The sequence below is a fragment of the Anastrepha ludens genome, chromosome 2 (genome assembly GCF_028408465.1).
Source record: "Anastrepha ludens isolate Willacy chromosome 2, idAnaLude1.1, whole genome shotgun sequence".
NCBI classification, from domain to species: domain Eukaryota; kingdom Metazoa; phylum Arthropoda; class Insecta; order Diptera; family Tephritidae; genus Anastrepha; species Anastrepha ludens.
In genome coordinates this window covers 40,420,555-40,437,956 of record NC_071498.1, presented here as the reverse complement: position 1 = coordinate 40,437,956, position 17,402 = coordinate 40,420,555, and the positions used below count along the sequence as shown (strand labels likewise).

Below are 17,402 nucleotides of genomic sequence, written 5' to 3'. Positions count from 1 at the left end.
TATCTACTGAAGCAATAATAGAAAAATGTATCAATATCATTTCGTTGATGATCTTTTCGTTCGGTTATTATAATGTGCAATACGGAATAATTATAAGATCAAAAGCGTTTTGTCTTTAATTAAAAAAATTTTTTTTTTCAATGCGAGAGTTTGCTTCAAAATTAAAAAGAAGCAAAGCTGTGGTTTTACATTACTTCCATTTGAAAGAAAGGTACGTACCAAGAGAAGTGATAGAAAACCAAAACATAGCGCTCAGATGTTCGGGAAATCAAACGTTTAGCTATAAATAAATCAAATAGCCCTGCTGAAATTATATTCAGCCTTAATTTTGAATTTTGTGCTACCCGTCGTGTGCCACCAATTTTGCAAGCGGATTCTAGACTAAAATATGTAAAACGAGTACCTAAACCTAAGCTACTCACACGGCACAAACACGCCAAATTGACATCTGCAGATAAGTATCAATTTTGGGAAGATGAATGGGGAAGAGTAATTTTTTCCGATGAAAAAAAAATTTATCTGGACGGAGTAGATAGTTCTTAAATGTATTGGCATGATAAATGGAAGAAAAAGGGGGGAGAGAATGGCTCGACATTTCGGAGGGGGTTCTGTCATGGTTTGCCATGAGCCATTAGTGTCAAATGCAAAACGCTTTTATGTTTGATATTCACTAAAATCAATAGTGTCATGTGTATAGAACTTCTAGACGAAGTATTTTTTAACTTTTTTGATGACAATCTCGATGAGGAGTGCATTTTCCGGCATGACAACCCAGCCGTTAATGCTTCCAACCAAGGAAAAGAGTATTTGGCAGCGATTAAAATATTTATTTTAGAGTGGCCTGCATGCAGCCCTGACCTGAACCCAGTCGAAAATAAATGGGCAATATTCTTCTAATGGTCAAAAATTGACCAAAATATTATAACACACTTAATCAAATCGATTCCTCGACGACTTCAACAAGTTATGATCGAAGGAGGATCCAACACAAATTACCAAGCTAAAAAATTATAAACTGACCCAAAGAATTATATTAAATATAATTTGTTTAATATTTATTTTGAATATAATGACATTGGTCTTTTACTTTTTTCCTTCTATAGAGTTTACTTTGCTTAATAATTAACTTAAGTTTCGTGAAATGTATGCTTATTTCTGGATATTTTTAAAACATTAAAAGTTTAAATATTAAAAACATTAATTGTTAGCACTAAACTGTTAATAAAAAAATGAGAAATTTAGTTGATCTTATAATTTTTTCGTGTGCTATATGACTAGGACGCCACCTTGCGAACGATCTAAATAAAAGGTATTTCAAAAGTGACGCCTAGAAGTCAGTAGTGAATAATGATTCCCAGACGGTACCTTTATGTTATATCATATTTGACATCTGTCTGACAAGTAGATGTACAATTTTACACGATAGAACAGAAAGCATTCCAATTTTTTATGAACGCAGTTTATACGCAGTTATGAAGCAAATAAAAGACGGGTTGTCAAGGATTTATCCTGAAGAAACTTCAGAATATTTTAATTTGAAAATTTTTGGCGGTTATAAAAACATCCTTCAAGAACGTAACAAAATTTTTTATTTATGAAAATGTTGATTATAGAGCGCGCTGCAGGCGATTTCTGGAACCTCCTTTAAAAAAAGACGATTTACGGTGTACATCGTAACTCAGGAGTGGATTATCTGAAATCAAAAAACCAAACAAATTTTGTTAATATATTAGATTATCTAGTAATTAATCGTTCGGCTAATCAAAATAGTGAATTTTCACAAAATGGCAGCTTTTAAAAGAAATGATTTCGATTTTTACGTTAAAATTTGGCCGTAAATTGATTATAAAATGGAAAATAAGTATCAGATTTACAAAAGGAACGATTAATTACTAGAAAATGTATCTTTAAAGATTGAGTTAAAACGGTTGACCGATCAAACAAGCCGTTTTCGAGATATCGTGTACACCGACTTGAAAAATGCCGTTTAAAAAAAAAAACACGTTTAAAGTTTCAATACCTACCTTAAAACGTGCCGAGGCATCTCTACATATTTAGGTATAACTCCAAAAGTATTGCTTAGATCTACTTCAAATTTCGTGCGTATACTTTTGAATATATGTGCATTACACAAATGCAATAAAAAAAAAATCAATTTTTTTGAGAGTCATAACTGCGTATAACCCCTTAAGAACAATGTATCGCAAAATTCGTGATTTTTTTGGTGGAATTAATCATTCGAATGAGTTGACAATTTAAAGGTTGGTGAAATAATTTCAAGAAACTGATCCTGTCCAGCATAGAAAACTGTCAGAGCACTGGTAGATCGAAACTGGACGTTCTGTTGAAAATATTGCTGCTGTAGCGCTGTGCTGTGTTGTTGAATAACCTTCTCGGTCGATATCTCGACGTGCTGAACAATTAGGCATTCATGAATCGAATTTTTGGCGAATTTTACCTGTAGGCCTGAACGTAGATATATCTTTAAATTATATCATTTTTCATATATGCCATAATTGCTAAGAATCGTATTTTGAATAAAAATAGTGAAACCTTTATTTTAAAACAACATCTAGGCGCATCTTTTGAAATAGCCTTTATATTTATACCTGCTTAAACATATTATATTACGGCAGTTATGGCACCTTGTGAATACCCCAAATGTTTTTATTACTTAAGTGTAGTTTTGTGCAAAACAAATTGATTCTATCTGCTTGCATTCAGTTAATAACCACTTCTGTATTAAAGTATTATTTTTTTAATTTAAAACATGGAACTTTAATGAGTGAGCCTGTTAGGCTTTAAACCACGTTCGGCTAGAGTAGCTAAATGGCAAGTGAGAAATTTAGACAGTTTCCACAATATTTCGAGTCTTCATTACCAGAAGGGAATGTATTTTCGTCGCCCAACGATTTTTAATTCTTGTTACAACAACAGCTACCATAGGCAGTTGTGGAAATCTTATATATTTCACTAACTGGGCGAGCTAAGTAGAAGTGGGCAAGAAAAGAGGCATAGCTCTGAAACTTATCGGACTTTTTAAGTTATTATTTCCCACCTCATTTAGGCTAGCTAAAGATATGGTGTTCCTATTTTTTGCATACAAATTAATTTGGTTTTAATTAACTAGCGGACAGTATTGTGAAGTTTTAGAGTGTTCGGCTGGATGGGTTGTCACTTATCTATATTTATATATATATTTTTTTTTAAGTGTATGGTTCTTAGGAGTAAAAAAAAACTCCCAATTGCGTTCGAAGCTTTTCGAAATTCATAATTTCGTAATTACGTCCACAAAAATTTATGAACGTTCATCCAAAAATATGTATGAACATTGCTTTCGAAATTTATATTAGCAGGATTTAACTTCGAATTTATTCGAAATGAAGGAACTCGTAATTTAGTATTTTACTAAATTCGATTTAGAAACTGTGTATGAATAAACATTGAATACTTTATTAATAAAATAAATAAAAAAAATAAATAATTGGCGCGTACACTTCTGTTAGGTGTTTGGCCGAGCTCCTCCTCCTATTTGTGGTGTGCGTCTTGATGTTGTTCCACAAATGGAGGGACCTACAGTTTCAAGCCGACTCCGAACGGCAGATATTTTTATGAGGAGCTTTTTCATGGCAGAAATACGCTCGGAGGTTTGCCATTGCCTGCCGAGGGGCGACCGCTATTAGAAAAATGTTTTTATTAATTTTGCCTTCACCGAGATTCGAACTAACGACCTCTCGGTGAATTCCGAATGGTAATCACGCACCAACCCATTCGGCTACGGCGGCCGCCGTTTTACTTACTTACTTTATTAATAGTCTTATTCAAATTAATAGTCAACTCTTCAACTAGAAAGTGTATGAGCACTCATCGATGCATTCGAAGTACTTTCGAAACTGGAATACATTCGAAATTAATAAATTAGTGGTTTACTATCCAACTAGAAGGTATATGAACACTCATAAATGTATTCGAAGTATTTTCGAAATTGAGTTGCTATTAAATTGGAATATTCTCGAAATGAATAAATTAGTAGTTAACTATGCAACTAGAAAGTCTAGGAACACTAATGGGTGCATTCGAAGTATTTTTGAAATAGAATCAGGGTTAGATTAGAATACTTTCGAAATTAATAAATTACTAGTTTGCTGTTCAACTAGAAGGTGTATGAACGCTCATAGACGTATTCGAAGTTTTTCGAAATTGAATCAAGATTAGATTAGAATACTTTCAAAATTAAGAAATTAGTAGTTTACTACAGGGTGGGCCATGTAATGAGAAATAATATCGTGGAAATGTCCGCCTCGACTGGCTTTACAGTAGGCCATTCGATCAACCCAATTTTTAAGCACATTTTCGATTGTTTGGGCTCCAATTTCATGAATGGCATCTTCGATTTCGTGTTTTAAAGCATCAATCGTCTCTGGATGGTTCGCATAGCATTTGTCCTTAACGGCTCCCCACAAAAAATAGTTCAACGGGCTTAAATCACAGCTCCGAAGCGGCCAATTGATATCGAAATTTCGGCTGATTATTCGGTTTTCAAAAACGGTAGCCAAAAGTTCGAGTGTAACTTTGGCAGTGTGACAAGTTGCACCGTCCTGTTGAAACCAAATGTCGTCCATGTCATCCTCTTCAATTTTTGGAAACAAAAACTCGTTGAGCATGTCACGGTAACGCTCGCCATTTACTGTAACCGCGGAAGAAGAAGAAGAAGACTCACCACTTTGAAAATAGGTTTTCAATATTTCCCAATTTTGTTCAAGCGCATAGCGTTCCATTTCGTAAATGTCAAACCTTTAAGTAAATTATGATTACATTCGACATGTCATTTGTGTTACCATTCTCAAAAAATAGGTGGTTCAAAAAGCAAACGCTATATGGCTCACCCTGTATTTACCTCATGAACACTCGTGCGCTCGAAACATTTTCGTAATTCAATAAAAGCAGAGCACGCATGCATTCGAAATGCATCATTTCTTAGCTAGGCTATTCAATTAAAAATCGTACGAGTACTCAGAATACAGAACCCATCGACAATTTTATTTTTTGTAAAGTTTTTAATTTTTAGAAATTAAAAAAAAAAATTTAAATATAATATACGACTAAATCTCATACATATGTATATATGTATACGTATCATTTCGAAAATTAAATGAAATGGCACTTGCTGCGAGGTTTTATGCTTTTCATCAACCACTGTTTTCATTTAGTTTTCAATATACTCGTTATAAAATAATTACTTTGAACTATTTTTGTGTTTGCATGCATAAAACAATGTCTTGAAATTTTATTTTATTACAAACACCGAAAACCCTTATAAAGACCAAGGAACAACTCGAACAAATGAAGGTCATTAAAAATGCGCCACCTTCACATTTAGCAAAAAATAAATCCGACAAGGTACTTTTTATGTGTTGTATTATTTGTTATGTTGATTTTGTGGATAAAATATAGTTGTAATTTTTGGTTTATTGCTAAATGCATTTGACATGGCTAAAAAAAAGATCAATAATCAAGTCACACATCGAAAAAAAATATTAATTCACATTTACATACTTTATACAGTACGAGAAAACCACTGGAAAATGCTAAATTAATTATTAGTGCAAACAATTTTGTTGCTAGGGCGCTAAGTTTATAAGAAGTCATACCTATTACATTTTATATGTACGTATGGTTGTAGTAGTCATTAGTTTTATTCTAAAATTAAATCGCATAATATTCCACTACTTGTTTATATGTATTGTATTTTGCAAGAAATTATCTACTTGGACATATATACAAGGTGAAGTCCAAAATAAACAAGACTGAGTTAAAATAGAAACGACAGGAGCTTTGTTCTGATAACTTCGAGTTTAAAAATAAAAAAATAAATGGCGCGTACACTTCTGTTAGGTGTTTGGCCGAGCTCCTCCTCCTATTTGTTGTGTGCGTCTTGATGTTGTTTCACAAATGGAGGGACCTACAGTTTCAAGCCGACTCCGAACGGCAGATATTTTTATGAGGAGCTTTTTCGAGTTTATTTAATCAAAATAGTCCCCTCTGGCCTCGATACACTGTTTTGCGCGATGTAAAAGCTTTTTGAAAGAGTGTTTCAGGTCATTGGCCGAAATGTCCTTCGTGATGTCGGTACAAACCTTTTGGTTGGCCTCTACGGAGGCAAAACATTTGCCTTTCACGTCCAAATACAAATTTCCGAATAGAAGTGACAGGGAGTCATATCAGACGAGTACGGTGAGTAATTGTTGGTTAAAATGCGATTTATAGTCAAAAAATCAGTCACAAGAGTGGATCGATGAGATGGTGCATTATCATGCAACAAGCGCCAGATTCCTCCTTCGCGGTATTCAGGGCGAATTCGATGAATGCGATGCAACAAACGCTTCAAAACGCCAAGATAGAAAATTTCATTGACGGTTTGGCCCGTAAAAATAAATGAGCATCGACTTGATTTTTGACTCCTCCAAACGCGCTTTTTTGGTTGATGGCTCGTCTGGTGCCTTCCATTCGGCACTTTGACGCTTAGTTTCGGGTTCATGCTGAGAACACTTTGTTTCATCATCAGTTACAATTTTGTAAAGGAAGTTCTCGTATTTCCTCGCCTCTTTAATGAGGTCTTACGAATATTGAATTCTGAGCAATTTTTGGCCCCCAGTTCACTTTTGCGGAATGAAACGTGAACAGAGTTTTCGTAAGCCCAAATGATCAGTTAAAATGCGATAAATCGATATTTTGGAGATATTCAACTCCGATTCTATGAATTTCAACGATGATTTGATAAATTTACGAACAATTTCGATGGAGTTTTCAGTGATTACTGGTTTTGGGCGGCCCGGTATGTTCATTGTCATTTATGTCCTCACAACCATCGCTAAAACGTGTAAACCACTCATAAACTCTGGCACAAGATAGACAATCATCGCTATAAACTTTTTCATCAATTCAAATGTATCGGTAAACGTTTTACCGATTTTGAAACAAAATTTGATATTAGCTCTTTGTTCGAAACTCATTTTTGTACCGATGACACAAACATACTGACACTTTAGACTTAATAACTTCGCTTCCACTGAACCGAATGTCATCAAGCATTCATTGGAAGTCAGCTAGGAATGTAACTTCCAACGCACTAACTCATTAAAAAGATGGTGCCATCAAAAACATTTTTATGACGCCAGTCTTGTTTATTTTGGACTTCGCCATTTAGTTTTCTTTATTATCTTTCGCTTAAGCTGCTGAATTGCCATAAAAACATATTTATTATTATCGCCTTTCTCACTAGAAAATATATTAAGCGATTAATTAAAAATGTTGGAATCATAAAACTTGTTTTAGTGGTTATCAGCCCAGAGACTTTCCTTATCTTTCAATTTTACATAAAAACCTACGAGGTCTACCAGGCCTGGGGGGAGGGGTAGGGTCGCAAAATCGAAATCATTTCAACAATGTTGTGTCAAAATTTTAAGTGGATCGGAGCAGAACTCTCTCTCAAAGTTATAGCCTTTGTAGGCTCGAATGCGGAGCATCGATAATTTTTCAGAGTCATTTTTTCAAACGCGTTTTTCCCGAAACGACTTCTTAAAAGTCGCTGCCATTACGTCATACTTTAACTTAAAAATTCGACTTTTTTAGTTTCAGATGATTCTACGACGAATGCCGATTGGCACCGCAGAGCACCTCTCGAAAAACATATCTCCAAAAAAACTCTGTCATGGACTTATTTGTCAATATTTTATTATTAATATTTTTTAAAAACTTATTGAAAAGATGTACAATAACATGCAACTGATTTTATTAAAGTATCTTAAGCCATATTTCTGTAAAAAATTCAAAAAAAAAAAGTGTTTTTTTAGCGCTAAACCCTACCACCCCCTTAAAGGGACTCTTTAACCTCTCAAGGCAAGGCTACTTAATACCATAAGCGGCTAAAATACCTTCAAAGAGACCACGCGAGCGACCTGTGAGCGTTATTTCTAACACTTTTTTTTTAGTTTTTATTATATCTACGTATCTCCAATTAGTGGAGGTGCAGTCGCGCATTCAAGGTGGGTAGTGGTATACTATTGCCCAGGTGGTAATCCAACCATGATGCGTTTTAATCGCTTGTCATCACAAATATTTCGGATGGACAGAAGCTACGATACTTGCATCATTATTTTTCTTCTTGTCGCGATAACCGCTTACGCGATTTTGGCCGAGTTTAACAAAGCGCACCAGTCGTTTCTTTCTCGTGCTAACCGGCGCCAATTGGACACACCAAGTGGAGCCAAGTCCCTCTCCACCTGATCTTTCCAACGCAGAGGAGGCCTTCCTCTTCCTCTACTACCACCAGCTGGTACCGCATCGAATACATTCAGAACCGAAGTGTTTGTATCCATTCGGACGACATGACCCAGCCAACGTAGCCGCTGGATCTTTATTCGCTGCGTTATGTCTATGTCGTCGTAAAGCTCATACAGCTCATCGTTCCGTCGCCTGAGATATTCGCCGTTGCCAACGTGCGAATCATTGGATTTGGTAATAAGTTTAGCAGTAAGCAACAACAAGTACAGTGAGGCCGGCCTGGGCCTTGTTGATCTCTAGCGAAACCAACAAAGAACTCTACCAAAGCCATCAAGCACGTACCTAAACTAACTTTGCAGCATGTTGGAGCGCACTCTGCGGTTTTGGTGCGTTTTCGCACGCTTCACCACGGTCTTATTGTCTATAACGAGAAAATGTAACGACAGGTCTATGTCATTAAGTAGAAATTCGATTCTCAGGGTGTAGCCTGTGCTTTGCATCTTGCCGTGAAGTCGCAACGCAATGCAGCAATGGACGCAGGCAATGTATATAAAAATACCTGTGAAGTCGTTATGTCCAATTTCTGGGTGCTTGGATGCCGAAACATTACCATCGCGTCCGATGTAAACGGCTGAATCACAAACCGCTGCAGCAAATAACGCCCGATCTGCGCCTCCAGACGCATAAGTTGTACGCAATGTTTTCTTCATAGGGCAGTCGAATTTACAAGACTGTACCCCATAAAATTGTCTCATGGAAGAGGCGCCAAGTCTAAGAGAGCGTTCATCGCTCGTTCTTATGCATGAGCCCAGGTGCAAGGCACTTGGATGTGGTCGGATATCTCTCTTCACTAATCGAAGAGGGCACTGCACTGCTTATGTGTTTATTCTGACACCGGTACCAATTTTCGCGTAGCGGGTGGGATTTGCGTGCTGCATACGAACACTGCATTGGTGACGAAAAGCTGGTGTCCTACTTCGCTGATATGCAAACGACTTGACATTTCAATCCATCATACCAAGTATACGCGATTCTAACAGAGGTCGAAGCCTGCGCGAATATTCTAGTTCTAAACTGTTTCCAATGGTTTTTTGTGTAGTGAAATTTCTTAGCCGGAATTTGTTAGCGGTCGGTGGAATCGCAATCTTCTTATCTTTTTATATTTCTTGTTTTCCAGTTCCAGTCCCTTTGTGGGCAAAGGCTATGGTGCACTTCCGTACTAAGTTGAAGCCGAAAAAGTTGGATTTTTAAACTTAGTTAGAGATAAGTTAGCGCTGAAAAACTAGCTGTAAGGAGCTAGGCAACCTGCTGAATTTTAAAAATTTGCTCTGGTGAATTTTTCAACTGTGCTGAATTTATGAAATATTCTAATTTTGCTAGATTGGAAGTTTGTACTTAGTTTAGCTGATAAGCAAGTTAAGCTAGCGCTGAAAAACTAACATTAAAGGTCAGGCAAAATGTGGTGAATTTTAAAAATATTCTAAAATATTTAAATGTAGCTTAGTTACTGATCAGGGTTAATTTTTCACTGAAAATCTTCAACTGGATGACCATTTAATTTTTAAACATACATATTTATTTGGTGAAATTTACTACAAACATTCATAATTCGTAAAAACTAAAGAATGTTTGACTTTACAGGAGTAGACATTTGAACTCGTTTAACTCGAAAGCTGGATATATCTTCTAGTAAAAAATTGACTTTAAATATATTTTTCAGTTATCAAAGTGTTTATTAAACAGGAAATGCTCTGCCACTGCGATCCGATTCATAACCAATTTTTATGGCATTTCCTTAGCTTAGATTATAAGTTTGTATGCAGTAGGTTTCGCTAGCTCGTATAATACTTGAATGTATTGTGTATGTATCTGCCTATGTAGTACTATTTATGTACTGTATAAAAATTTGTATGCTATACTATTTTTTATAATTCTAAAATTCAAACTAACGAATATTTGTTTATTGCATTTTTTTATTCCATACAACTCATAAACAAAACAAAAAAAATATATATATAAAAAAATCGTGTGTTATGCTGCAAATTCATCGAACTACTACCACCACCACCACCAACCAACAACACCAACTACTAACCCACCAACACCAATGAACCAAAATTCAAAATTAAACAAAAAAAACCATCAACTACGTGTTTTGCGTGTATGTGTCTGTGTTTACTACAACAACAACACTACAATCAACAACTATCAACTAAAATGCAACTGCAACTTTTGAATATTTTGCACCTGTATACTTGAAAATTGGCTACAATCTAACAAATGCAACGCAAAAAAAATCGAAAAAAAAAACATTTATTTTAATGCCTGCAAAATTGAAATACTACTGTCCTCACTCTGTGTGTGTATATGTTGCAATTTAATCGAAATGTATTTAGTCAACGCCCGTCGGATCTCTGCAAACTGGCCATGAAGTCATCATTTCACCAAATAAAGATCGTCATAATGTAACAGCTAAGGTAAGCGTAATTGTTTACAATTTTGTCAAGTCATATTTTTTTTAATGTAATTTAACTTGTAATTTGCTTCACTAAAAATGTTAAAACAAAAACCAACAACAACAAATTTAAACAAATTAGAAAAGTAGTTTTGTTTTAAATATATTTACATACTATAAACATACTCGTACCATCATTTTCATGCCATATACTAAACCCATTAAAATCTCTTCAGCAATACTCGAACATCATAGATTTGCATTATCTCTCACACTTATTATACATTTATATATTTTAAATTGATTTTTAAGGTTTTTGTGTACAATTTCTTATTAGTCACATATAAGTATTTACTTAAAAAGAAATTTATTAAAAATTTACTCTATATTATATTTTTGCGCACTGAACACTGGCGACGATCGAATTGCTCACTATAATTTTCCACCCTGCCTTTCACTCTGATACTCTGAACAAAAACAAAAAACGAAAAAAAAATACTCAATTTTCACTACTCTTTAAACGTATAACTGCGTCGCCCTCTCTTTAATCTCCAACTTGGATATGACTTTTAGGATATATCATATTTTGATTATGAGGATGACGATGATGATGGTGATGAGGAATATTTAATACTCGAGGTTAGAGAGCTGTATGTGTGTAGTTTGGCTAGTAAGAGGCAAAAAAAACAAAACATTGCTAGAGTAAAACACATATTTTGAAAAACAAACATCAAATAAAAAAATAATTTAAAAAATGTATACAGGGAAATCCTGTAAATTTCTCGCGGTCATGCCCACATTTTCTAAAAATTTTGCGCTAATTTAGAAAGCCCATAATCAGCTGCTTATTTATTAATACAATTTTGGCTAGCGTTTGTTTGCATTCAAAGAAAAGTAGTAGTTGAACAAAGGCATTTTTCATAAACTAAAGCTTATACTAAAAGTAATAATAATTTTGTATTTTGTATGTTCATTCGTACTTGCTAGTGTCTTGTTAAATTTTTATAATATGATAAGTATTATTAATCGTTTTTTCACAATAATAAATCTACTAACGTATCGGAGGAGAGGTGCTTCATTTACCCACTCCCGCCCAATAAAGGTTGATGGCATAAAAAACTTTGGTTATGGTTGCCTTGAAATGAAAACATATACACATGTACACTTTTTTTTTAAATAAAAAATACAACTATCAAGAGTGCGCCTAAAAGCGTATGAAAAGTGATAAATATGCAGGTTTCTCACATGAAAAGTATTTGATATGAGAGAATTGTGCCTCAGATTGAAAGTTATTGCCTGATGTTGTTGCAATTCAAGGCGAATAAATTATTTGGTAAGATTGCGTTTTTATAGAAGTAAATTTGGCGCACGAGAGTTGCGCGTATTTAGAGCTATTCGAAAATAGGCAGTTGGATGTAAAATAAAAATGATTTAATTGGCAGCAGTTGGACAAGTATTACCAGCGAAAAATACGGTTTAAAAGAAAACGAAATGGTGGAACTCTTCTTCTTCATACTGACGAAAATTAGCCCTCGTTAGCATTCATAGATTTACAAAAACAATAAGGATCATTTTTCCAAAAGTACGGTAGGAGTAATAAAAAACTAATACGAAATGAATTTCTATTGCCTGCTTTTGGGCTGCTAATTGTAATCTCCACAGAAACCTGAAACGCTTCTCATAATTTGAATATGGCTAGGAATATAAAAACCAAGAAATTTGCATTAAAGTTAATGGAAGAAAATTGTATTACAAGGTGGCGCAAAATTAATCATTCAATTTCGTTTTTGCATAACTTTTTTACTAAAATAAAGACTAAAACAAAATTAATTTAAGTGATGGAATACTTTATTTTGACTTTTACGCGCTCCATGACTTTTCTGTATACTGCAGCTGTCTATTTCACAATTGTCAAATATGATTGACGTACGACGCGATTTGCAGAAATTATAAATCTTCCAAGAGGGTGGTTAATATTGCGCCATCTCGTATAATGTGGCAATACTGGAGCATAAAGTATTATTTTTGAATTTCGCATAATTGAATTTCGTTGTGCAGAAGTCAATTTAGTTTTCGAAGTAAATCTTTTGTAAAATTTCGGATAGGAGGCTTTTCGAACAAATGGGCACTGTTCGCACTATTTAAATATCGGATAAAAAAACTTTGAAATATTTTTAAACATTTTCGAGGTGAATTTGAAAAACAAAAAAATCGGGGAAAAACTAGTTTAATTCAATTAAACTACAAATTTTTAAATTTGTATATTAATAAAAAAAATTGTTTAATTAAATTAAACTGAAAATCTTTGCAGTTATTTTAAATAGTTTCTTTTGATATAAATATATAGAATTAAATGTTTCCTTAAATAAAATTACAAGCGGGTTTAAGTTACCACAAATTTTTGTATATTTCTTTGTTTTACTAAAATAACCATAAATAGTAATAAATTAAATATATTTTCTTAAAATTTGAAAATAGTTGTAATATGTTTTCGAAACTTTCTATTTGGTACGCGTAGCTGAAATGCTCATTTTGTAAGCTGTATAATTTTTTTATTACGCATTTACTAATACTTTCAAAGTTTTACAAAAAAAAAAAAAATATGAAAATTTTGTATATAAATAAATTTAAAAAATACTACTCATTTTAGATATGGTACTTTAGTAAAAACAATTTTATCCATTTAATCGGAAATAAGTTTTACTATGTTCTCAAACTATTTTGAGATCTCAAAGTAGTAAGCAAGATTCTGTTACAATAAATGCAAATTTCTTTCAGTATTTACAAAATTAAATTAATTGATTGCACATGATTTCGAAATTTTTTGAAGATTAAAATAAATTTTAAATTTCTATGAAAATTTTATTTTAAATTTTTTTGTTTTCGAAAATGCGAAGATGTTAAATAAATAATAAATAAAATCATTCTTTTTGAAATTGCGATTAATTCAAAATGTTTTCAATACACTCGAAATTTCTCGAAAACAAATACGAGGGTCGTTTGAAAAGTCCGTGCAAAATCAGATATGTAGCGCATATCGAGGTTATGTTTAGTTAGTAGCATCTCTTGGAAAAACACACACAAAGTTTCAGTCAGTTCGGTCATTCGTTTGAATCGAGAAAGGCGAGTGATTTTTCTTTTCCATCACGACAACGCACGAGCTCACGCTTCCGCAGTTGTGGCTCTCTCCGATCATTCGTACTACTATTTGTTGCCCAATTTGAAGAAAAGCCGGGCGGGAAAAAGGTTTTATTCAAACGAGGAAGTGATCGCAGAAACGAATAGCTATTTTTCAACACAACAACAAACTAAAACAGCGTTGGACGCAGTGTATAAGCCTAAAAGGAACTATAAAAATAAGACTATAAAACTCGGAAAATAATGAAGTCATTTTTATTTTTGCATGGACTTTTCAACCGGCCCCCGTACATGTAATTCCCGCGTAAAATTTTTTGGGAATCTAAAAAATGTATACGCTAGAAGCATTTCATGATGACAATATATTTAATTCTATTTTTGCATTTTATAGGAATTTTAGAAATAAAAAAAAAAAAATATAATATTTCTGCAACATCATTCATTAACAAATATATACAAATAAGTGCATGAGAATATTTTGGCGTCTATAATTTTCTTTCTGGTTTCAATTTCAAACTCAATTTTTCTAAATTATTATTATTAATGGTAGGGTTTTTTTGATTTCGAAGGTTTTGTGAATGCTCAAAATTTCGAATTTTTTTTTTTTGAAATGTGCTTTCTTCGAAACTCAATTTTTATTATTGTTGTTAAAAGTCTCTTTGATTTCGAAACTTTTAAGAAGGTTCGAAGTCGAATGGACGAAATTACATTTTTTTATTGTTGGATATAAAATTTCTGAAATATTTGCGAAGTTTGGTACGTTGTTTAACGCAAATATGTATACATTTTGTCGATATTTAAAAGTTGAAAGTACGCCACGCCTACAATTGCTAGTTTCTACAGTTCTTGAGAATGTTCGAAATTTCGAATATTTTTCTTTTTTATAAAGGAAATATGTTTTGCGATTGCATCTACATTTACCATGTCGTTTTTAACGAGTTTTTTAAATTTTTCGAAATTTCGATATTTGCATTAAATGATTAACTTTTTATAATTCAATTTTTTTTATTTCTATAGTGTTCAGTTTTAGTATATTTTTTTTAAATGCTTGTGCCCGATTTCAGAACATAAAATGCTTGTCATTGAATAAATTAATTCGGAATCAATTTATCATTGTGTGCCTCAAAGTTCAAGCCTCGTTTCCTTAATTTTTAGAAACCTTGATGACTTCTAAATGCATACAAATGCATAAGTAACGGTTAATGCATTTATTTTTTTTATAGATGCCGAACTTTCTAAATTTGTTCTATTTCTAAATTTTTAAAATTATGTATTTAATAGTAAAAAATTTTGCAAACAAATATATGATAAATTTCAAATATTTCATGCATTTCTAGTACTGCATTCATTTCGTACAAAAAAAAGAAAGTAATATGAAAACTATTAAGCAAGGTCATAGTTGCTGGCTCCCAGCATCGGCTTCCACAATCCATTAACCGCACTGTCTGATTGCCTCAAGTGTAACAAGCCAGAATAACTGTGCATTATTACACGCATATGTAACCTTGGGGTGCATAAAATGTGAAGTGCAAATTTTATTGGCTTTACAGTAATAACAAAAAAAAGTTCACACCTTTGCCGCATACAAAAGTACATATCACTGTATATGCGTGTATAGAAATGCGCCTGCAACACATCCATCAAACGATCCATCAGTTCATAGTTATCGTAGTCTGCACAATTGCAACAACAACAGCTTTAAGCTTTCTCACCTCTCCGTCTCAACAGTATTGTGGAAATAGGATTTTGTTGGACAATTACTCTTGTTGCCAGTGGCTAAGTAAACTTTAGCTATATATACACACGCATACTCACATACACATGCACCATGATCGTCATGGCTATTTCAATCATCAACTCATTCAGTCCATCAATTGACAATCCATCTACACCCAACAATTGCCAATTTTGACCCCACTAAGTATTTTATCCTTGAGCGCTTATATACTTATGTGTATGTGTGTGGCTGAGTTGAGTGCATATATATATATATATGTGTGTGTGTGTGTATGTTTGTGTGGAAGCAACAGTCAATAGACTGTCGTCAGTTGCCAACTAAAACAACATAAACACATCTCCCTGTCGTACAATTTTCTTGCCACTATTTCCTTTGGTCGTTTCACTTTCGCGTTTCATTCGTCTAACGAGCGCCAACATTTCCGTTGTATTTCAATTTCCTTCTCATCTACTGCTTTATGTACTATGTATATCTTGTTGCACTACCTTTTCTTGGTTGTTTCATTGCACATATTTACGTTTGGTTGTAGTAGTATACAGAGTCATTCGCTCACCCGAGCGCACATACATACATACATATATATACGAACACACACATACACATACTTATATCTTTCCTTTCCTTGTAAATATTCACCGTTGTAGAATATTATTTCCTCTAAGCGGAAAGTAGGTAAAACTTTTTATGCGCTAGTTTCCCAAAATCTAAATTTGTTTCTTTGTTTTTGGCATTTGATTTTTACTCTTGCCTTTTTGCATAAATTTTGTATAAAGCAACTGCCAATATTTTTTTTGAAATTTGTGAAATACCTGAAACTAAATTCAAATTTATTTTTCTAACCAATTATGCCACTAAAAACTCAAAAAAAAAAAAAAAAATTAAAAAAAAAAAAATTTAAATTGCGTATTGCCAACACATTTTGCCGCCACCCAATCAACCGAACTGCCAATCAATCAACCGATCAACAACAACCAATCACTTTCAATCGTACGCCTAAAAAATAACCACAAATTGTCAATAACAACAACACAACTGCTATGACAACAACAAAAAAACAACGCATCACCGACTACTATAACTATTCATAACCGCCACAAAATGTGTTTACTGCTGGCCTCATCGAACACCACTTCGCCGTCTACAAACTGTTAAAAAACAAAAAAACAAAAAAAAAAATAATAATTCTCTATGTGTGCTGCCGCTGCCAATGTTAACTCACTTGTGTCAAAACTTATGCTGCGTGTGTCTGGTGACCGGCCGGCCTATTTTCCACTCGCCATGCATCCTGTGACCCGTTACGTGCTGATTTGCCACCTATCTCTTTGCTGCTGTTGTTGCGTGCATAATTTACTTCATGGCATGGTGGCTGGCTGCTGTGATGGTGATTGTTGTTGTTGTTATTGCTGGTAATTTTTTTGCGTGCCCTCTGAAAATGTAGACAAATGCCAAAGGAGGTGTTGCTGCGTGGCCGGATGTGCCAAAACCAGGCGCCACCCTTGGCAATCTAACACCGGCCGATCGGCATGGTTCAGTGCAGGTAAGTTTCATTTGCTCTTCTACTAATCAAACAATCAAGCAAAAAAAAGTATTTTTTTTTAATAAAAAGAAAATGGTTAAATTGTTTTTGTTTACTTGTGCAACTAATAACAACCAACTCACCTAACACCTCACTACTATCCAAAATCACTCACATGATTTCTGTTATACTTGCTAGTTGAGTTGATATTCATGATGATTGTAATTGGAAAATTATTCCCATTTTCCCTTGCAAGTACACCAACATACAAT

At 33.8% G+C, this 17,402-nt stretch overlaps 1 protein-coding gene across 17 annotated transcripts in view; it reads left to right on the top strand.

Moving 5' to 3' along the window:
* LOC128869426 (casein kinase I) overlaps positions 1 to 17,402 on the top strand; it is a 135,137-nt gene that overhangs the window by 101,266 nt on the left and 16,469 nt on the right. For 11 of the 17 annotated variants that reach the window (XM_054112015.1, XM_054112012.1, XM_054111988.1 and 8 more), the window contains 2 exons: positions 10,680 to 10,760; positions 17,053 to 17,151. The exons of 2 other annotated variants lie outside the window; for them this stretch is intronic. In XM_054112015.1, the coding sequence (XP_053967990.1) occupies positions 10,680 to 10,760; positions 17,053 to 17,151 (180 nt within the window). Of the gene's footprint in view, positions 1 to 5,322; positions 5,470 to 10,679; positions 10,761 to 11,311; positions 11,378 to 17,052; positions 17,152 to 17,402 lie in introns of those variants that run through there. 4 more of the 17 variants (XM_054111996.1, XM_054112053.1, XM_054112060.1 and 1 more) reach the window with 3 other exon arrangements.